Raw genomic sequence first — 20911 nt, forward strand, 5'->3', positions numbered from 1 at the left:
CTCTTCAGTAAGGCCATTCTATTGCGAATGTTTGTCTATGGAGATTACATGGCAGTGTGCTCGATTTTATACACCTGTCAGCAACGGGTGTGGCTGAAGTGGCAGAATCCACTAATTTGAAGGGGTGTCCACATACTTTTGTATAAATAAAATGTTATTTGTCACATGCGCAGAATACAACAGGTGTATACCTTACAGTGAAATTACAGGAACGGAATCTGAACAGGTTGGAAGAGCCAGTGCACAGTGAGTGTGTACCCTCCACATCTGCTATAGCATCCCTGAGATAAGATGCTGCCACCACCTTTCAGCAGAGAACAAACAAGATGACCATGCATGAAAAGTTAGCCAGAGAATTTCATGAGCATAAAATGAAATATCTGATGGAAGAACATGAAAAGAAAATTAGAATTCAACAGGTTGAATTGGATATGAAGTTGGAAGAGAGAGGTATGATCCTAAAAAGAGACAGTAATGAGACAATAGTGATGACCAGCCATGGTGAATACTATGATATGTAAAAAATACATGTTTTGTCATTTGGATATTCATGAGTGAGAGTATTTTAATCCCCACAAACTACATTTTAAACCAGCCTTGGTTTTGTCACACATTTAATTTTGCTGCAAACTATTTGAATTTTGTACAGAACAAACATTATCAAAGCAAAAATAAGCCATAATGAATACATTCCATATTTAAATGCATCTCATCTAGTTGAAGTGCTGCAATGTGAAAGCAACTCTGTGTGCAAGTCCTCGTTGGTCATTGCCTGTCTCAGCCATGGGCACATCTGCTTGATCCTGATCTGAGTTGATCCTGATAGAGTTGAGAAGAATCATCAGTTGCACCTTTCCAATGGGCAACAATGTTTGAAAACTCTAAATTAGGAGTGCATACACCCTGAACATTGAAAACAATTATTACGGTTCCTGTACTCCTCAGCATCAGGAGTTGATGGACAATTGATGGGAACATGACATCAATCTATGCAGCCAATCACTCCTGGGAAGTGCCCATATTCATAGAATTGCACTTTATAGTTGGTTTGGCCAGCAGCATCAGGAAACTTGATGTAAAGACGCCTCAGTTCACAAATTGCCCTGCAGACTTTGAACTATTCTACACACAGTTGCTTCACTGGCACCACACGAATCCCCAGTTTCATTAGGAAAGATTCCAGATGCCAAAAACCTCAATCAGAACTTGGGTAAAGGCCTTCCTTTTTGAGACGGAGAGGAAAGTCTAGGCTCAAGCAAAGATATTATCTCCAATGCATTTTCTTTGTAAGTACGAAAGCGGTCTCAAAAAGCTATTTCAGCAAAGTAATTTAATGGATTACTCCTATCCACAAGTACTCATCTGGCTGGCCTCTGTAGTGCATGTTGGTCTTCATTTAGATATTCCAAATAGTCCATGCTCCCTCACAAACAGTACTGAGCAGAAGTTAAACCTGCCTCCTGAAGTTTTAATTTAAGCTTCAATTTAGTCCTTGAGTAGCTCTAATCCTCCCTCTTGCAATCGGCTTTGTTTAATCCAGAACAGTCTAAATCTACAACTATTTTAAGATACAGTTGAAGTCGGAAGTTTACATACACCTTAGCCAAATACATTTAAACTCAGTTTTTCACAATTCCTGACATTTAATCTGAGTAAAAATTCCCCGTCTTAGGTCAATTAGGATCACCACTTTATTTTAAGAATGTGAAATATCAGAATAATAATAGAGTTATTTATTTCAACTTTTATTTCTTTCATCACATTCCCAGTGGGTCAGAAGTTTACATACACTCAGTTAGTATTTGGTTGCATTGTCTTTAAAATGTTTAACTTGGGTCAAATGTTTCGGGTAGCCTTCCACAAGCTTCCCACAATAAGTTGGGTGAATTTTGGCCCATTCCTTCTGACAGAGCTGGTGTAACTGAGTCAGGTTTGTAGGCCTCCTTGCTCGCACACACTTTTTCAGTTCTGCCCACACATTTTCTATGGGATTGAGATCAGTACTTTGTGATGGCCACTCCAATACCTTGACTTTGTTGTCCTTAAGTGATTTTGCCACAACTTTGGAAGCATGCTTGGGGTCATTGTCCATTTGGAAGACCCATTTGCGACCAAGCTTTAACTTCCTGACTGATGTCTTGAGATGTTGCTTCAATATATCCACATAATTTTCCATCCTCATGATGCCATCTATTTTGTGAAGTGCACCAGTCCCTCCTGCAGCAAAGCACCCCCACAACATGATGCTGCCACCCCAGTGCTTCACGGTTGGGATGGTGTTCTTTGGCTTGCAAGCATCCCCCTTTATCCTCCATACATAACGATTGTCATTATGGCCAAACAATTTGATTTTTGTTTCATCAGACCAGAGGACATTTCTCCAAAAAGTACGATCTTGGTCCCCATGTGCAGTTGCAAACCGTAGTCTGGCTTTTTTATGGCGGTGCTGGAGCAGTGGCTTCTTCCTTGCTGAGCGGCCTTTCAGGTTATGTCGATTATAGGACTCGTTTTGCTGTGGATATAGATACTTTTGTATCTGTTTCCTCCAGCATCTTCACAAGGTCCTTTGCTGTTCTGGGATTGATTTGCACTTTTTGCACCAAAGTATGTTCATCTCTAGGAGACAGAACGCGTCTCCTTCCTGAGCAGTATGACGGCTGCGTGGTCCCATGGTGTTTATACTTGCATACCACTGTTTGTACAGATGAACGTGGTATCTTCAGGCGTTTGGAAATTGCTCCCAAGGATGAACCAGACATGTGGAGATCTACAATTCTTTTCTGAGGTCTTGGCTGATTTCTTTTGATTTTCCCATGATGTCAAGCAAAGAGCCACTGAGTTTGAAGGTAGGCCTTGAAATACATCCACAGGGACACCTCCAATTGACTCAAATTATGTCAATTAGCCTATCAGAAGCTTCTAAAGCCTTTACATAATTTTTTGGAATATTCCAATCTGTTTAAAGGCACAGTCAAATTACTGTATGTAAACTTCTGACCCACTGGAATTGTGATACGGTGAATTATAAGTGAAATAATTTGTCTGTAAACAATTGTTGAAAAAATCACTTGTGTTATGCACAAAGTAGATGTCCTAACCGACTTGCCAAAACTATAGTTTTGTTAACAAGAAATTTGTGGAGTGGTTGAAAAACGAGTTTTAATGACTCCAACCTAAGTGTATGTAAACTTCCGACTTCAACTGTATTTTATATAGTCTGTTATTGAATAATACACTTAAGATAGAAACCGAATTTATAGATATATTGGACCCTGCATTTTTTTAATTAATTCTTCATAGTAACAAGGGTAAATGGAGTTCAAAAGGAATTTAACCCCACTGCAAACTAGCCTCCTCTCTCTCTCTCTCGCCCTCTCTCTCTCTCTCTCGCTCTCTCCCTCTCTCTCGCCCTCTCTCTCGCCCTCTCTCTCGCCCTCTCTCTCGCTCTCTCTCTCTCGCCCTCTCTCTCTCGCCCTCTCTCTCGCCCTCTCTCTCGCCCTCTCTCGCGCCCTCTCTCGCTCTCTCTCTCTCTCTCTCTCTCGCCCTCTCTCTCGCCCTCTCTCTCGTTCCCTCTCTCGCTCCCTCTCTCTCGCCCTCTCTCTCGCCCTCTCTCTCTCTCGCCCTCTGGTAATTATTCAGAGCTTGGATGCCAATCTCTCGCAGAACTCAAAGTCCTTGACTGCGAGGGCGGGGTCTCTGGCCAGGGGGGCGGGGAGAACCAGGGAACAGTCGCTGTCAATGTACTTTCCTGTTATTCCCTCCATCTCCTCGGCGACAGCACAGTAGATGGTGCTCACTGCCCCTTCTTCAGAAGACTGTGGACAGAGATGGGAGAAGGGGGTGAGAGCATAAACATTAACATCCTCTGCACAAAAGAGACAACAATGTGTAAGCACATTGAGTGCTAGTAAATAACTTTGTCGGGACTTTGTTTCTTTGAGTAATGCCAGGAAGGGGAGTGTCCCTTAACTTGGAGCTCAGAACTTTTACACAATTGCCATGTTTACTCAGAGACATCTGCTAAAGAGATTTTGTGAAACTGCTATAAATAAATAAGTGCACACGCGCGCGCCCACACACACAGGTTTCAATAGCAAACATGTTGTAGCTGTTACAGTTGTTCTGCTGGCTTTATAACAAAGGCCAGCTCTTTCAATCTGACTGGCCTTTAGACCTATAAATCACTCATTCATTCCAACCAATCAGCCGATTAGACACACTCAACATCATGTTCTATCCGGACAGCACTATAGTGGATAGAACCAAAACCAATCAGCATTAATAGAAGGTGAGGTCATATCCCGAGTGGCGTAGCGGTCTAACACACTGCATCTCATGCTAGAGGCGTCACTACAGACCCTGGTTTGATTCCAGTGTCCCAAAATATCCAGCCAACCGCGCAGCGAGCTCCAGCTAGCTGTTTTTTCAGGTTTATTGAGTGAACTTGTTTGTGAACTTGTTTGTTAACTCATTATATGCTGTAGTGTGCCACTGCTCTGTTGGGTCCCCACCGAAGCAAACCATCTTTCAGATCATGACAAATGATCAGAGACTCTTCTCTGTCCCAAAGACCCACCTAAAAATGATGGACCAAGCATTCTGCTCCTTTGGGCCCCAACAAGCCTCCATCTCTGCATAGCCCATAACATCACTGCCTTGAAGTCTGGGCCAAAGACACATTTTTACCACCTGGCTTTTGCTTAAATGTGGCCTATTGTTGTGGTGTCCTTGGTTGGTCTCCACTCTAATTGAGTTTAATTGAATCTCATCAGCACACGCACACACGTTCACCTTTGGTTTCCTTGAAGTGAGACATAACACATCCTGTTCGCACACACTAACCAACCAGGATGAGAACAAATCTTCATCTGTTTGGCTAGGATTCAATCCGATCACACTCGTAGACATTGCAGCTTTTAAAGGTAATGTTACTGAGTTTGTGTAGATTACATTCAAGTTAACTGTTTCTGATTCAAGGTAAACGCTGAATTGGAAATTACCTTAATGTCAAGTGTGCTATAGCGCGGTTCCAGATTGAATCCAGGCACTTGTCTCACACATTCTTCCTAGCTACAGACCTTTCCAGAAACCCACTTTCCCTCTCTTTCAGTTCAGACAAACAGAAAATATTCATTACACTTTATTTTACAGTTCATTATGTACTTGTTATTTATTTAGCAGTTACAGTTTAAAATGGTTATTATATAAGGGATTAACAACGAGGGGCTATGAGTTTTATGGAAATAATGCACAACGCGGGTGTGCCATGCCGTGCAGCGGAGTGGCATTAACCTTCTGCGGAGATGCATGATTTTGCTAACACTCAAACACTAACACTCACATTTGCCAGTAGAAATTTGAGTTGAAATCTTTAAAGTAAGGGCTCTAATTCAATGCGTATTGCGGAAATTCAGCGTTGCAACGTGATTGAAATTTAAAGGCAATGATCCCAAATCCCGCGTTAGCGGAGACTGCATTCACGGTAAATGCTGCATATGTTGGCTCAATATGAAATTACCTTTAAATGTCTACCGCACAATCTGTGACGCTTCAGTGATACAGATTGAATAGAGCCCCAAGAACCAGAAAGTTAGCCTGGTCACAGATGTTTGTGCTGTCGTATTATGACCATAGAAGTTGGCAAGACAACACAAACAGATCTGGGAACAGGGTCACCAGAAATGTTCCACTGTTAACTTCTTATATGAAACAGGACTGTAAAATGGCGTTAAAAGCATTTTTTTCCCTTCTAATTTTCTCCAGAGTGTTATGATACAAAGTATTCACCTTAAAGAAAAAGATTCCAATCAGGTTGAATAGGAACCGAACCAGGAAGTTATAGTGTCTCATCACTTCTGTCATCACCACCCCAGGGTGGAGGGAGTTGGCTGTCACCCCTGTGAGAGACACACACACACACACACACACACACACACACACACTATAACACATTATAAACCCCACTAAAGCCCTTATCCCTATCCCTCCATTACCCTGCGTTGCTATCCCTGAGTCTGATTTCATGGGAAGTTTGACTCACACAGGGAAACTCAATCTCCAGCTGCACAGAAGATGTTTGGTGCCTAACTTTCGATATATCACCACGTTCCCCGTTAGACCCCTCAGGAATGATGCTCATTGTATAATGTTACTTATGCATTTATACAGTTGTTTTAGCAGCAGTGAAAGATCTTATGGCTATACTATGTGTTCTAAATAAGGACTGGAGCACTTTTCCAAACATTACCAATATGCACGTCGGTCATATAGCCAAATCAGTATCAGATGTGCTATGAATGAGATTCAACTGTGGGGTAAGGGGCCAGGATAGAGCAATTGTCTACAAGCTAAATGGAACCAGGGCCCTTATTCCAAAACCATTTCAGACTAGGCTTGTTGATATAGGATCAGGTACTCCCTGTCCATGTAATCTTATTCATTATGATCTAATGCCATAACTGATCCTAGATCAGCACTCCTACTCTGAGACGCTTTATGAAAACTTGCTGAGGCATTCCTACCCACCTGTGCCTTGTAGCCTTCGCGCCAGCTCATTAGTGCAGATGATGTTGTGCAGCTTGGTGTGGTTGTACACGCTGTCCATGGTGTAGGCCAGGTTTTCGCCCTTGAAGTGTGAAAAGTTGACCACACCCCTCCAGTGGTTCACAGATGACACGTTGACGATGCGCGCTGGCGCCGATCGCTTTAGCAGGTCTGGACAGGGGTAAGGAGAGAGGGGAGGGACACGGGGGAGAGGATAGAGAGAGAGAGGGGTAGGGAGAGGGGAAGTGAGGAAGGGATGGGAGGGAGCAAGGGAAAGAAAGGAGCAGGGAAGAGAGGTGGGAGGGGAAGTACATACAGTAATACAATGTAAGGTGTGGAATGTAACATGAAAAAACATTCCTTACCGGGCCATGACACTTTAATGGGTGACTCTCCAGGAAAAAAATATAAACGCAACATGTAAGGTGTTGTTTCTTGAGCTGAAATGAAAGATCCCAGAAATGTTCCATACCCACAAAAACGTATTTCTCTCACATTTTGTGCACAAATTTGTTTACATCCCTGTTAGTGAGCATTTTTCCTTTTCCAAGATTATCCATCCACCTGACATGTGTGGCATATCAAGAAGCTGATTAAAACCTCTTACATCTACACGTTCCGCTAGCGGAACGTCTGCTCCAATATCCAATGATGGGCGGGGCGCGAAATTCAAACTCCTCTAAATCCGAAAACTTACACTTTTCAAACATATGACTATGTTACAGCTATTTAAAGACAAGACTCTCCTTTATCTAACCAAACTGTCCGATTTCAAAAAGGCTTTACAGCGAAAGCAAAACATTAGATTATGTCAGCAGAGTACCCAGCCAGGAATAATCACACAGCCATTTTTCAAGCTAGCATATCATGTCACATAAACCCAAACCATATCTAAATGCAGCACTAACCTTTGATGATCTTCATCAGATGACACACCTAGGACATTGTGTTATACAATACATGCATGTCTGTTCAATCAAGTTCATATTTATATCAAAAACCAGCTTTTTACATTAGCATGTGACGTTCAGAACTAGCATTCCCACCGAACACTTCCGGTGATTTTACTAAATTACTCACGATAAACGTTCACAAAAAGCATAACAATTATTTTAAGAATTATAGATACAGAACTCCTCTATGCACTCGATATGTCCGATTTTAAAATAGCTTTTCGGATGAAGCACATTTTGCAATAATGTAAGTACATAGCCCGGCGTTACAGGGCTAGCTATTTAGACACCCACCCAGTGTAGCCTTCACCAAAATCACATTTCCTATAAGAAAAATGTTCTTACCTTGCTTGTTCTTCATCAGAATACACTGCCAGGACTTCTACTTCAATAACAAATGTAGGTTTGGTCCCAAATAATCCATCGTTATATCCAAACAGCGACGTTTTGTTCGTGCGTTCTAGACACTATCCCAACGCTAAATCTCGGCCACGAGCATGACGCAAAATATGACAAAAAATTTCGAAATATTCCATTACCGTACTTCGAAGCATGTCAAACGCTGTTTAAAACCAATATTTATGCAATTTATCTCGTAGAGAAGCGATAATATTCCGACCGGGAATCTGCCTGTCTGTAAACTGAGGAAAAAACCGAAAGCCGGGGGCGGGGCGTGTCACGCGCCTAAGGCTTAGTCCATTGACTGACCACTCAGCTTTTGCTCTCGTGTGCTTCAGCCAGGGCTTTGAATGACATCATTCCTGTTTTTCCCGGGCTGTGAGACTCCATTGTTGACGTGAGAAGTGTCACGTAAGAGCAGAGATCCTTTGTAAACGATAGAGAGAATCAAGAAGGGCAAGAAATGTTCAGACAGGGTACTTCCTGAACAGAAGCATCTCAGGTTTTTGCCTGCCATAGGAGTTCTGTTATACTCACAGACACCATTCAAACAGTTTCAGAAACTTTGGAGTGTTTTCTCTCCAAAGCTAATAATTATATGCATATTCCAGTTTCTGGGCAGGACTAATAATCAGATTAAATCGGGTACGTTTTTTATCCAGCCGTGAAAATACTGCCCCCTAGATGTAACAGGTTAAACAGTATGATCATTACACAGGTGCATGTTGTCCTGGGGACAATAAAATGCCACTCTAAAATGTGCAGTTTTGTCACACAACACAATGCCACAGATGTCTCAAGTTTTGAGGGAGTGTGCAATTGGCATGCTGACTGCAGGAATGTCCACCAGAGCTGTTGCCAGATAATTTTATGTTAATTTCTCTACCAATGTTGTTTTAGAGAATTTGGAAGTACTTTCAACCGGCCTTACAACCACAGACCACTTGTAACCACGCCAGCCCAGGACCTCCACATCTGGCTTCTTCACCAGCGGGATCGTCTGAGACCAGCCACCAGGACAGCTGATGAAACTGAGTAGTATTTTTATCTATAATAAAACTCTTTTGTCAGGAAAAACTCATTCTGATTGGCTTCAGCCTTACTCCCAAGTGGGCCTGGCTCCCATTCATGTGAAATCCATAGATTAGGGCCTAATGAGTTTATTTCAATTGACTGATTTCCTTATATGAACTGTAACTCAGTAAAATCGTTGCAATTGTTGCATGTTGCGTTTATATTTTTGTTCAGTACATAAAGAATGTTTTTGAAGTGTAAGAATTGCCTTTTGTTCAAGCTGGGCTGAATCACTTCTTTCAATTGGGATATTCTTATCCAGAAGATATGTGTTGTTTTACCCAGAGGATATGTGTTGTCTTACCCAGAAGATATGTGTTGTCTTACCCAGAAGATATGTGTTGTCTTACCCAGAAGATACGCGGTGTCTTACCCAGAAGATACGCGGTATCTTACCCAGAAGATACGCGGTGTCTTACACAGAAGATACGCGGTGTCTTACCCAGAAGATATGTGGTGTCTTACCCAGAAGCAGGTTGGTGAGGAGGAAAGGACCCACATGATTGGTAGCGAAGGACACCTCTAGACCATCTGAGGTGATATCTCCAGGCAGGCCTGTGTACAGACACAATATAACCAAACCTAGATGATAAGGCACACACACACACACACACACAGATACAGAGACACACACCACAAATGATGTGCATGTTGCAAACCGTAGCCCAAATAGACACAGCGTCAAAGACAAACATTCACAATAGTAATAGGTTTAATACTTTACCCCAGGATACGCATTATGGACAGTAACTATAGAAACAAGGTAGCTTAATTCATGTCAGGAGAATTTTGCGAAACAAGGTTGCTATATTCACGTCAGGGGAAGTGTCAGCCTACTTGCAATGTACTTCCTTGTTACTGTGTTTCCATTTTCGTGTGTTGCACTTGCATTCAGTAGGCATAAAGGCATAAATGTATGAAACCGTGTATTCTTATTTTTAATGTATGTAGTTCTGTCCTTGGATGTACTTGTCTATTCATGGTCTGTATTATGTCATGTTTTGTGTGGACCCCAGGAAGAGTAGCTGCTGCTTTAGCAGTAACTAATGGGGATCCTAATATAATACTGAATAGGTAATGAATAGGAATTTGTTTAAGTAAGAAACTGACAAGTGAACAAGACAACATGATGATTGCTATGATCTGGACAATTATTTTTTAACGCTTCCCAGCCAATAGGCTATAAAGGCCTGAGTGGGTGGAAATAATTTAAGAGATCAAATGTCAAACCGCCTAAGACGCTGAAATTGTAAGCACTTATTTCCATTGGTCTCTCTCTCCTGGGAAACATTATATTATCATTATATTATCACGTGTCGATTATCCTTTTAGTACAATTGATAAAGTTTATAAAAGAGAGAGACAAACAAGCCCGCTATGTGCGCGAAGCCCACAACTATGCACCTTTCAATAATTATTTCCAGCTCTTTGTTGGAAAATTATATGGAAAATAATTCATTAACTGAATCACAAGGTGGGAATGTACAAGAAATGTAGCTAGGCCAACTGAACATGTAGCCCTTAAACTGAAAAATCAAGTGAATAAATTGCACTCGCTTTGGCTCTACTGGTGCCCCGATCAGAATGGATGTTGCATTCATGTTAATAAAGTCACCATACTACCCTGTTCATCTGCCCGCTCAGTCCCCCGGTAGTTTTAAAGGTGTGCGCACCACATGTGGTTGCATGCAGTTCAATGGAAATGTAGGCTACTCCAGTGGTTATAGGCCTGCATGAATTTCTCTTTTTAATATACTATAATGATGCCTAATGCCTAAATAATCGAATTAATTTTATTCTTAATTAACACAGTGATGGCAAGTGCCCTTCTTTTGGCTTAAAGAAAACAAGAGGTACACGTATACCGATCATGCTGGCAAGGACAACATTTTTTTACAAAAAAGGATGATTACATCCACAAATAACAAACTGTAGCAACTCTGTGTTAGAAAAATGGATATGGACTTGACCACTTCAGCATAGTTTTGTAGCACAGTCGATGCCATAGACCTACATGGTAATTATGACGACTTCCGGAGGACGACCTCCAACCAATCAAAGCTTTTTCAGTATGTACTGACATGTTGTCCATTCAATCATAGGATTAGGATCAGAGAATGAACCTAGTGTGTTGTATTGGGGTTATGCCGCAAAGCATTATGGGGGGGGGGTTCTAAACTCAGCAAAAAAATAAACGTCCCTTTTCCAGGACCCTGTCTTTCAAAGATAATTCATACAAATCCAAATAACAGATCTTCATTGCAAAGGGTTTAAACACTGTTTCTCATGCTTGTTCAATGAACCCTAAACAATTAATTAACATGCACCTGTGGAAGGGTCGTTAAGACACTAACAGCTTACAGACGGTAGGCAATTATGAAAACTTTGGACACTAAAGAGGCCTTTCTACTGACTCTGAAAAACACCAAAAGACAGATTCACAGGGTCCCTGCTCATCTGCAGGAACGTGCCTTAGGCATGCTGCAACGAGGCATGAGGACTGCAGATGTGGCCAGCGCAATAAATTGCATGTCCGTACTGTGGGACGCCTAAGACAGCGCTACAGAGCGTCAGGACGGACAGTTGATCGTCCTCACAGTGGCAGACCACGTGTAACAACACCTGCACAGGATCGGTACATTCGAACATCACACCTGCGGGACAGGTACAGGATGGCAACAACAACTGTCTGAGTTACAACAGGAATGCACAATCCTTCCATCAGTGCGATGACTGTCTTCCTGACATGACCCTCCAGCATGACAATGCCACCAGCCATACTGCTCGTTCTGTGCGTGATTTCCTGCAAGACAGGAATGTCAGTGTTCTGTCATGGCCAGCGAAGAGCCCGGATCTCAATCCCATTGAGCATGTCTGGGACCTGTTGGATCGGAGGGTGAGGGCTAGGGCCATTACCCCCAGAAATGTCCGGGAACTTGCAGGTGCCTTGGTGGAAGAGTGGGGAAACATCTCACAGCAAGAACTGGCTAATCTGGTGCAGTCCATGAGGAGGAGATGCACTGCAGTACTTAATGCAGCTGGTGGCCACACAAGATACTGACTGTTATTTTTTTTTTTTCAGGGACACATTATTCTATTTCTGTTAGTCACATGTCTGTGAAACTTGTTCGGTTTATGTCTCAGTTGATGAATGTTGTTATGATCATACAAATGTTTACACATGTTAAGTTTGCTGAAAATAAAGGCAGTTGACAGTGAGAGGACGCTTCCTTTTTTGCTGAGTTCATGTGTTGAGAAGCTTGATGAGTTTGTGACATTATTGGATAGAGATTGAAAAGTGGTAGTTGAGCATTTATTGGATATTATTCAATTGAAATTAGTTTCTTCAAATTGCAAGAGACGGAGGAGGTAGATTATAAATTGTTTTCTTGGTTTTAGAACTCTATTTTGTGTCCAGTTAGTGCAATTTATTTTAATTTGCCTTGCTAACTTCAGTAGCAAGTAGCAGTAGCTAGCTAGCTACCAACTCCAGTGTGCAATTTTCACCAGCAACGCTACAGCAAATTTTGTTGACTTTTTGTTGAAGAACCACTTTCATTCTCTGGGGTACACAGAAAAGATGCGAATTAAAACCAAGGGTCAACCTCTGCCTGAGATCAGTTTCATGAAGAAGGATGAAAAGGTGAGGGCATTCAATACCAACTGGTATCAAAAGTATAGCTGGTTAACAGGGAGCCTTTCATCAAGCCGCCTGTACTGCTGGCCTTGTCTGCATTTTGGAAAGTCTGAGCCTTGGGCGAAAGAGGGGTACAGTGACCTGAAGAACATCGATCATTCAGCTAAACGGCAAAACAAAAGCAGGGAGCATATAAATGCCCACATCAGATTCAAGCTTCTGGGAAAAAGCTGCATCTATCATGACGAAGGTCTACATATTCAAACTGCGCGACACAATGAGAAAGTAAGAAGAAACAGAGATGTTCTCAAGCGGCTTATCAACAACACTGCATTTTCGGACATGCAATAATTGGCTTTTAGAGGACAAGACAAGAGGGAAAGTTCCGCTAACAAGTGAAACTACAAGAAGCTTGCAGCGGTAATTGTACATTACTTGCTGAACATATGGAACTTTCTACTGTCTTCTCTGGGATGTCAAAATCAATTCAGAAAGATTTGATAGCTTCCATTGCACCATCCATTAAAAGTTAGATTAAAGAGAGGTTGACGGAGCGCATTTGTTCGCTCGCGCTCAAGTAGGCTTTCCACTTTTCTCCGGTATTTACTTAGCAAAGATGATAATACAATCACTCTGGACAGACACAAGCAGAAACTCATTGCATAAATGTTACAGCAGCCTGGGCTACACCTAAACATTAGAGATCTGACATGCTGTATGGAATGAACACGAGACTATTTTTCAGTCTGATCAACTGTAGGCTACTAATAATAGCAGTTGCATACAGCCTATGTGTAACCGATGTGAAATGGCTAGTTAGTTAGCGGTGGTACGCACTAATAGCGTTTCAATCCGGTGATGTCACTCGCTCTGAGACCTGAAGTAGTTGTTCCCCTTGCTCTGTAAGGGCTGTGGCTTTTGTGGCGCGATGGGTAACGATGCTTCGTGGGTGTCAGTTGTTGATGTGTGCAGAGGGTCCCTGGTTCAAGCCCAGGTTGGGGCGAGGAGAGGGACGGAAGTTAAACTGTTACATTGATGCTGTAGACCCGGATCACTGGTTGCTGCGGAAAAGGAGGAGGTCGAAAGGGCAGTGAGTGTAACCGATGTGAAATGGCTAGTTAGTTAGCGGTGGTGCGCACTAATAGCATTTCAATCGGGTGACGTCACTCGCTCTGAGACCTGAAGTAGTTGTTCCCCTTGCTCTGTAAGGGCTGTGGCTTTTGTGGCGCGATGGGTAACGATGCTTCGTGGGTGTCAGTTGTTGATGTGTGCAGAGGGTCCCTGGTTCAAGCCCAGGTTGGGGCGAGGAGAGGGACAGAAGTTAAACTGTTGCATATGCACCCTGTTCATCTGGTCAGGGTAACTAATTATTAACTGGAATGAATCAGTCAACATAATAGTGATGACGCAAACATTCATAAAGCAAGCTCAGTCCTGTGAGTTCTATTGTCTATCAGTTGTTGTCTCTGTGTCTGGGTAGAGGAATCCCCCTCCTAATCTAGTCTAAGTATAAGGTTGCTGGAGGTTTTTTTTCAGTTTCATGTGACCTGATTATAAAACCTTTTTACAACTGATTAATCACTGACATACCTTATAGGGTCCAGAGTTTTCCTGGTTAGGTTAACAGATAAGGAAAAACTCTGGGCCCCAGGGGGTAAAAATTACCCCCCCCCACTCTGGGACCTATAGTGCCACTAGTCTGCTTGCAGTTGTCAGTTATCATCAGTTATGGGGATGATCAGGGCTTAATTCAGGAACGTTTGTTGGGCTACTTTGATGTGTCAAGTGGGCGAGATGCGCAGTCTGTTTAACGTCATGGAGAAACTTGTTGTTCGAACCTACGATTGGATTGAGGTCTGGGCTTTGACTAGGCTGGGCTTTGACTAGGCCAATGTTTCCCTTTAAACCACTCGAGTGTTGCTTTATCAGTATGCTTAGGGTCATTGTCCTGCTGGAAGGTGAACCTACGTCCCAGCCTCAAGAATTTCCCTGTATTTAGCGCCATCCATCATTCCTTCAATTCTGACCAGTTTCCCAGTCCCTGCCGATGAAAACATCCCCACAGCATGATTCTGCCACCACCATGGTGTTCTCGGGGTGATGAGAAGTGTTGGGTTTGCGCCAAACATAGCATTTTCCTTGATGGCCAAAAAGCTCAATTTAGTCTCATCTAACCAGAGTACCTTCTTCCATATGTTTGGGGAGTCTCCCACATGCCTTTTGGCGAACACCAAACATGTTTGCTTATTTTATTCTTAAGCAATGGCTTTTTTCTGGCCACTCTTCTGTAAAGCCCAACTCTGTGGAGTGTACACCTTAAAGTGGTCCTTTGGACAGATACTCCAATCTGCTCTGTGGAGCTTTGCAGCTCCTTCAGGGTTATCTTTGGTCTCTTTGTTGCCTCTGATTAATGCCCTCCTTGCTTGGTCCGTGAGTTTTGGTGGGCGGCCCTCTCTTGGCAGGTTTGTTGTGGTGCCATATTCTTTACATTTTTAAATAATGGATTTAATGGTTCTACGTGGGATGTTCAAAGTTTCTGCTATTTTTTTATAACCCAACCCTGATCTGTACTTCTCCACAACTTTGTCCCTGACCTATTTGGAGAGCTCCTTGGTCTTCATGGTGCCACTTGCTTGGTGGTGCCCCTTGCTTAGTGGTGTTGCAGACTCTGGGGCCTTTCAGAACAGTTGCATATCTACTGAGATCATGTGACAGATCATGTGACACTTAGATTGCACACAGGTGGACTTTATTTAACTAATTATTTTACTTCTGAAGGTAATTGGTTGCACCAGATCTTATTTAGGGGCTTCATAACAAAGGGGGTGAATACACATGCACGCACCACTTTTCCGTTTTTAATTGTTTGTGATTTTTTAAACAAGTTATTTTTTTCATTTCACTTCACCAATTTGCACTATTTTGTGTATGTCCATTACATGAAATCCAAATAAAAATCAATTTAAATTACAGGTTATAATGAAACAGAATAGGAAAAATGCCAAGGGGGTGAATACTTTTTCAAGGCACTGTATCTGTTGGGAAATGTACATATTGGCGATCAATTGGAAAGCCTCATACCCATCCTAAATAACAAACTTGTCACATCTGGCCAGTAAAGGGGTTATTTGTTCTTATAGTTTGGTCAGGATGTGGCAGGGGGTATTTGTTTTATGAGGTTCAGGGTGTGTTTGTGTATGTGTTCATGTAGAGGGCGTATTTGGTTATATGGTTCGGGGTGGTTGTGTATGTAGAGGGGTATTTGATTTATTAGTCCAGGGTTTTGGTTATTGTTCTATGTTAGTTTATTTCTATGTACAGTCTAGTCGTTTGTTTTCTATGTTTAGCTAATTGGTGTTGGGGCCTTCAGTTGGAGGCAGCTGTCTATCGTTGCCTCTGATTGAAGGTCCTATAAATAGGTATGTGTTTGTCATGGGATTTTGTGGGAGATTGTTTTTGCACTGCTGTGTATAGCCTGCAAGACTGTTTTGCTGTCAGACGTTTATTGTTTTTTTTCGTGTTTTTTTTGGATTAAATAAAAATGAGCATTCACGTACCCGCTGCGTATTGGTCCGATACTGATTTCTCCTCATCAGAAGACGAAGCTTATGACAAAACTGGAGGGCTGAACTATCTAGCTACATACTGTTTTGTATATTTTGTATATTATTTTGTATATTATAAAATTAAACAAGAACCGGAAGTGTTTGACAAAATTTGGAAATCATATGTTGATCACCTTGGGGAATGTGTTTTGTTTGTGGGGTGCTGTAAAAAAAACTATAGAAAACATTTCCCCCCCAAAATATAGTAATTTGTCAGCCAAATATTGTAATTGGGTGGCAAGGCATGTTAGTAAGGTTTTTATCAAACAAGCAATGCTGTTCCTCTTGTGGACATTGTCATTGGATACAGATGCGAAACCAGACCCATGCTTTGGTTCATTGAACAACGCTTGCGTGACAAGTAACCTTGCCTAAGACCTGGGCCCAGTTTTTCAAAAGTTATCTATGTGGATTTTGCCTATTGGATAGGATTAAATGCACAGAGTTAGAATGAATAGAACAGGTTTCCCCATTCAAGTCAATGATACAGCCATTATATTTTTAAAATTGTTCTATGCGTTTAATCCTGTCCAATTGCCGAAATCTGACCAGATAACGTTTGAAAAACTGGGCCCTGAAGACTTACATTAACTCTCGTCATGCCCGGGCTTTAGCTCTATGAGCTACCACAGCCTGATGGCGACTAGAAGCCCCGGGTCACACTAGTATTATGGCTGTTGACGTCCACCCCGGTTGACTGTCTCATAGCCTGGAATCCACATAACCTGGAATCTTCCCTGGATATCGCTCTGTTTCATTATTGTTCCGCTTCAGGTGAATAGTGAAAATATTGCGATATTCAGTGTGGATTCCAGGCTGACTCTGGACGTGGTGCCCAGCTGAAGGGCTTGGTTTGTTGACCAGGATGTGGAGCTGTTTCACTATTGTCTATTGTTTTAAGTGAAACAGTAGTGAACACTGAGGGATATTCAGTGTGGATTCCAGCCCAACTGTCTTTGAATCTTGACCTGAAGCTACCCACCTGAAGCCCCAGCGTTGTTGACCAGGATGTGGAGCTCCTTCTCCTCTCGCAGGACGCCCTCTACAAACGCCCTCACCGACGCCAGGGACGAGGTGTCCACCAGGCGCAGGTGCACGTTGGCATTCCCACTCCTCTTCCGGATCTCCTGCAGGGCGGCGCTACCGCGCGCCTCGCTCCGGCACGCCATGATAACACGAGCCCCGCGCCGGGCAAAGTCTAGGGCAATGAACTTCCCTATCCCTGAGGGAGTGAGAGAGAGGAGAAGGGTCTGTCTGTCTGTCTGTCTGTCTGTCTGTCTGTCACTCTGTCTGTCTGTCTGTCTGTCTGTCTGTCTGTCTGTCTGTCTGTCTGTCTGTCTGTCTGTCTGTCTGTCTGTCTGTCTGTCTCTCTGTCACTCTGTCTATCTGTATGAATATCACTCTGTCTGCTTGTCTGTCTGAAATTTTTTGAGTGTGTCTATGTGTGTATGTCTATGTGCAAAGTTCATGGACATGGCAGTCAAAAATAATTGTGTCAAACAGTAAATGGTCTACATCTAGTAACCCCTATATCCAGTTCAGTAGACTGAAGATCCATGAGAAATACTCTTTTCATGCCACTTTGATTGCGCTATGACCAGAAGTGACTTATTCATAGCAGGTTAGGAGAATTAGGTTAAGGTTATGAAAAGGGTTAGGGTTAGCAAAAATGCTCTCCTAACCTGCTACTTCCGGTCATAGCTGTGTCGAAGTGGAGTGAAAAGAGTGTGTCCCGAAGTTCCACAGGGTCAAGGTGTATTTGTTTGAGGTTTAGCATTGATCAGGCTATAAGCTAGAGCTGTAAAACACAGGAGTTTCCTTAACATGAGCGTGTGCATGTCTTAGCTCTGGCTAACTGACATGCACTGCTTTAAGTCATATTGGTCCAATTGTTTATGTAGTTAGCATAAGTAGGAACCCTTTTACATTAAATAACTTTAGTTTTCCCAGAGAAAAGTCAAGCGGATGAGGGTTTCTCAGATAGAGAGAGAACCCTCCATTTACACACACTCTCTCTCTCTGGAATTTGTTTTCTTTCTTTACTTCTTTAAAGAGGGATTCCAAAAGCATATCATTAACTACATTCTGAAGTCTATTTGAGACACTTTGAGGGTGAAAGGTTCAAGTGAGAGAAATGCACCATGATTGGAATGGAAAAGTTGAATTACTAAATTTGACACTTAAAGGGAATGCTTACTGGAAGTCATCATTGGATTTGTTTTGTTGGTATTACAGTGTGTATAAATTAAAAAAGATTTCCTCTTGACTGCTGTGTGGAAAAACTGTTTCAATTTGAGAAGTAAAAATTGTCAAGAGTAATTGCCAATTCTGACTTATAAAAAGTGTTGATTTTGTTGTATTTCCAGTTGGTTAACATGCTTGTCTGTGCAGCGTGCAAATGCTGGAGGGATATTCTTATTGAATCTAATTGGATAAACCATTCCAAGCAAAACAAGTCAAGCAAGAATTTAGCCCATGCAAAACCGTTACCTGTGTTAGCTCCAGTAACTATGGCGGTCTTGCCCTTCAGTTGCACAAGACAGGCTCGGGTGTCCCAGGACCCTCTCTGCTGTGACCGCAAGAGGAGTCCCAAAATCACAGTCGATACTGCCCATAACGGGTGAGAGAAGACATCAGTCCAAACCCAAGACATTTAAAAGTCCACTGAGCCCCAATGAAGAACAAAAATATTTCTGGCTACAACTTTGCTGTTGTCAGATACCTTCACCGACTTCAATTAGATTTACGACCCAAAGCTCCGTTCTGAGGGCTATTTGCTGGGCTAAGTCCAGCACTTGATCAAATTTCAAGGCTACAGGTTACATCATTTAAATCTCCCTACACCGCCAGGTCTTAATGTCTGAAGAGTATAGTTTCAAAATGTTTCAGTTGTTTAAAGTTATTTTCCCATTAGATGTTTTCCCCCACAGCCAATTTTAGGCTATATTAACACAATTTGAAATATATATGTTTATAGACCAAAGTACACTACATATACAAAAATATGTGGACACCCCTTCAAATGAGTTGATTTGTCTATTTCAGCCACTCACAGAACGGGACCGCCGAGAGCTTATGCGCGTAGCGCGTAAAGATCGCCTGTCCTCGGTTGCAACACTCACTACCGAGTTCCAAACTGCCTCTGGAAGCAATATCAGCACAATAACTGTTCGTTGGGAGATTCATGAAATGGGTTTCCATGGCTGATCACCATGCGCAATGCCAAGCCTCGGCTGGAGTGGTGAAATCTCGCCGCCATTGGATTCTGGCGCAGTGGAAACGTGTTCTCTGGAGTGATGAATCACGCTTCACCATCTGGCAGTCCGACAGACAAATCTGGGTTTGGTGGATGCCAGGAGAACGCTACCTGCCTCAATGCATAGTGCCAACTCTGAAGCCTGACAATGCCCCCGTGCACAAATCGAGGTCCACACAGAAATGTTTTGTCGAGATCGGTGTAGAAGAACTTGACTGGCCTGCACAGAGCCCTGACCTCAACCCCATCAAACACCTTTGGGATGAATTGGAACGTCAACTGAGAGCCAGGCCTAATCAACACCAGTGCCCGACCTCACTAATGCTCTTGTGGCAGAATGGAAGCAAATCCCCGCAGCAAATGTTCCAACATCTAGTGGAAAGTCTTCCCAGAAGAGGGGAGGCTGTTATAGTAGCAAAGGAGGGACCAACTCCTTATTAATGCCCATTATTTTGGAATGAGATGTTTGACAAGCAGGTGTCTACATACTTTTGGTCATGCAGTGTATCTTCTATGACACCATGTAAAAGAATAACCTCCAAATGTTTTCATTTTTTTCTCTCCATAAAATGCATTTATGTCTTTCTCCGTCAGACAACATAAAGGCACTTCATTTTTACAGCTGTATGATCTAAATTTTATCAGTCTTTGGTTGCTGAGAATTTTCCTGCACAGCAGGAAATGCAAACGTGTATTTTATTCAAGGTTTAAAAAGGCTTCTAAAGTGTGTAATTTCCATTTCAAATTTCAGACTTGATTTGCCCTAACGAAAAATGTATTAACCCCAACAAAAAAATTCCATTAATTGTAATCCACATAAAAATTCACATTTCCTGTTGCTGTAGGATCATTTTCCTGCTGTAGCAAACTGGCTGAAATTACGATCATACATTTGTATGTATTGTCCAACAAGTTTTTAAAGACCTTGATTGTTTAATTAATTCTAACATTAGATTATTCAAATAGCTAACATTAATACAAATCTCCCCCCAAACCTGCTTTGTTTTCTACTACTAGGGCTATAATTCTGGAGGTCTCAATTCGTTAGCATTTTGGTATGTTTTTCTAGATTCAGAACATAAAACAACATTTATAAAGCACACATTCTCTCTTAGGTCTAGCACAGCAAATACTTCAATAGTTTACACAATTATTGCAGAACATGGACTAATATATTTTTCAAAACATTGACAAAAAAGGTTATACAATCATGGACGGAGTTGACAGCAACTGATGGAGGTGACAATAATTGTTAACATTTCGTTGGAAATCACTTAAACCGTATGCAGTTGTCAATGGTTTTAGCGGAGCTGGGGGTCTCCTTGCCCCCCAGAAGGCAAATCGAAAGTTCTGTACCTTGCTGTGACGTTTATTGATAACAACCTATTCTATTTTATTATTCGGCCCATCATCATGTGCACCAATTTGTCATGGCTATTGATCT

The 20911-nt window shown here is 42.2% G+C and overlaps 1 protein-coding gene across 1 annotated transcript; it reads right to left on the reverse strand.

The window, feature by feature from the left end:
• Positions 1-3547: 3547 nt before the first annotated feature.
• Positions 3548-18993, reverse strand: LOC115150215 (retinol dehydrogenase 12). Its single transcript, XM_029693287.1, has 6 exons — positions 18702-18993; positions 17194-17433; positions 9435-9524; positions 6526-6714; positions 5788-5897; positions 3548-3815 (listed from the first exon to the last, which is right to left on the reverse strand). Exons 1-6 carry the CDS (start codon positions 18862-18864, stop codon positions 3636-3638), a joined length of 972 nt encoding a protein of 323 aa, XP_029549147.1. The 5' UTR covers positions 18865-18993; the 3' UTR covers positions 3548-3635.
• Positions 18994-20911: the final 1918 nt, after the last annotated feature.

This window comes from Salmo trutta, chromosome 16 (genome assembly GCF_901001165.1).
Source record: "Salmo trutta chromosome 16, fSalTru1.1, whole genome shotgun sequence".
NCBI classification, from domain to species: Eukaryota; Metazoa; Chordata; class Actinopteri; order Salmoniformes; family Salmonidae; genus Salmo; species Salmo trutta.

Excerpts from the sequence above, each read along its gene's own strand:
- LOC115150215 (XM_029693287.1), bottom strand. The coding sequence starts at position 18,864 with ATGTCTTGGGTTTGGACTGATGTCTTCTCTCACCCGTTATGGGCAGTA. Across the intron at positions 6,715-9,434 it reads CCTCACCAACCTGCTTCTGG|ACCTGCTAAAGCGATCGGCG; the intron begins GTAAGACACCAC and ends ACCCCTGTCCAG. Across the intron at positions 5,898-6,525 it reads GCGAAGGCTACAAGGCACAG|GGGTGACAGCCAACTCCCTC; the intron begins GTGGGTAGGAAT and ends TGTCTCTCACAG.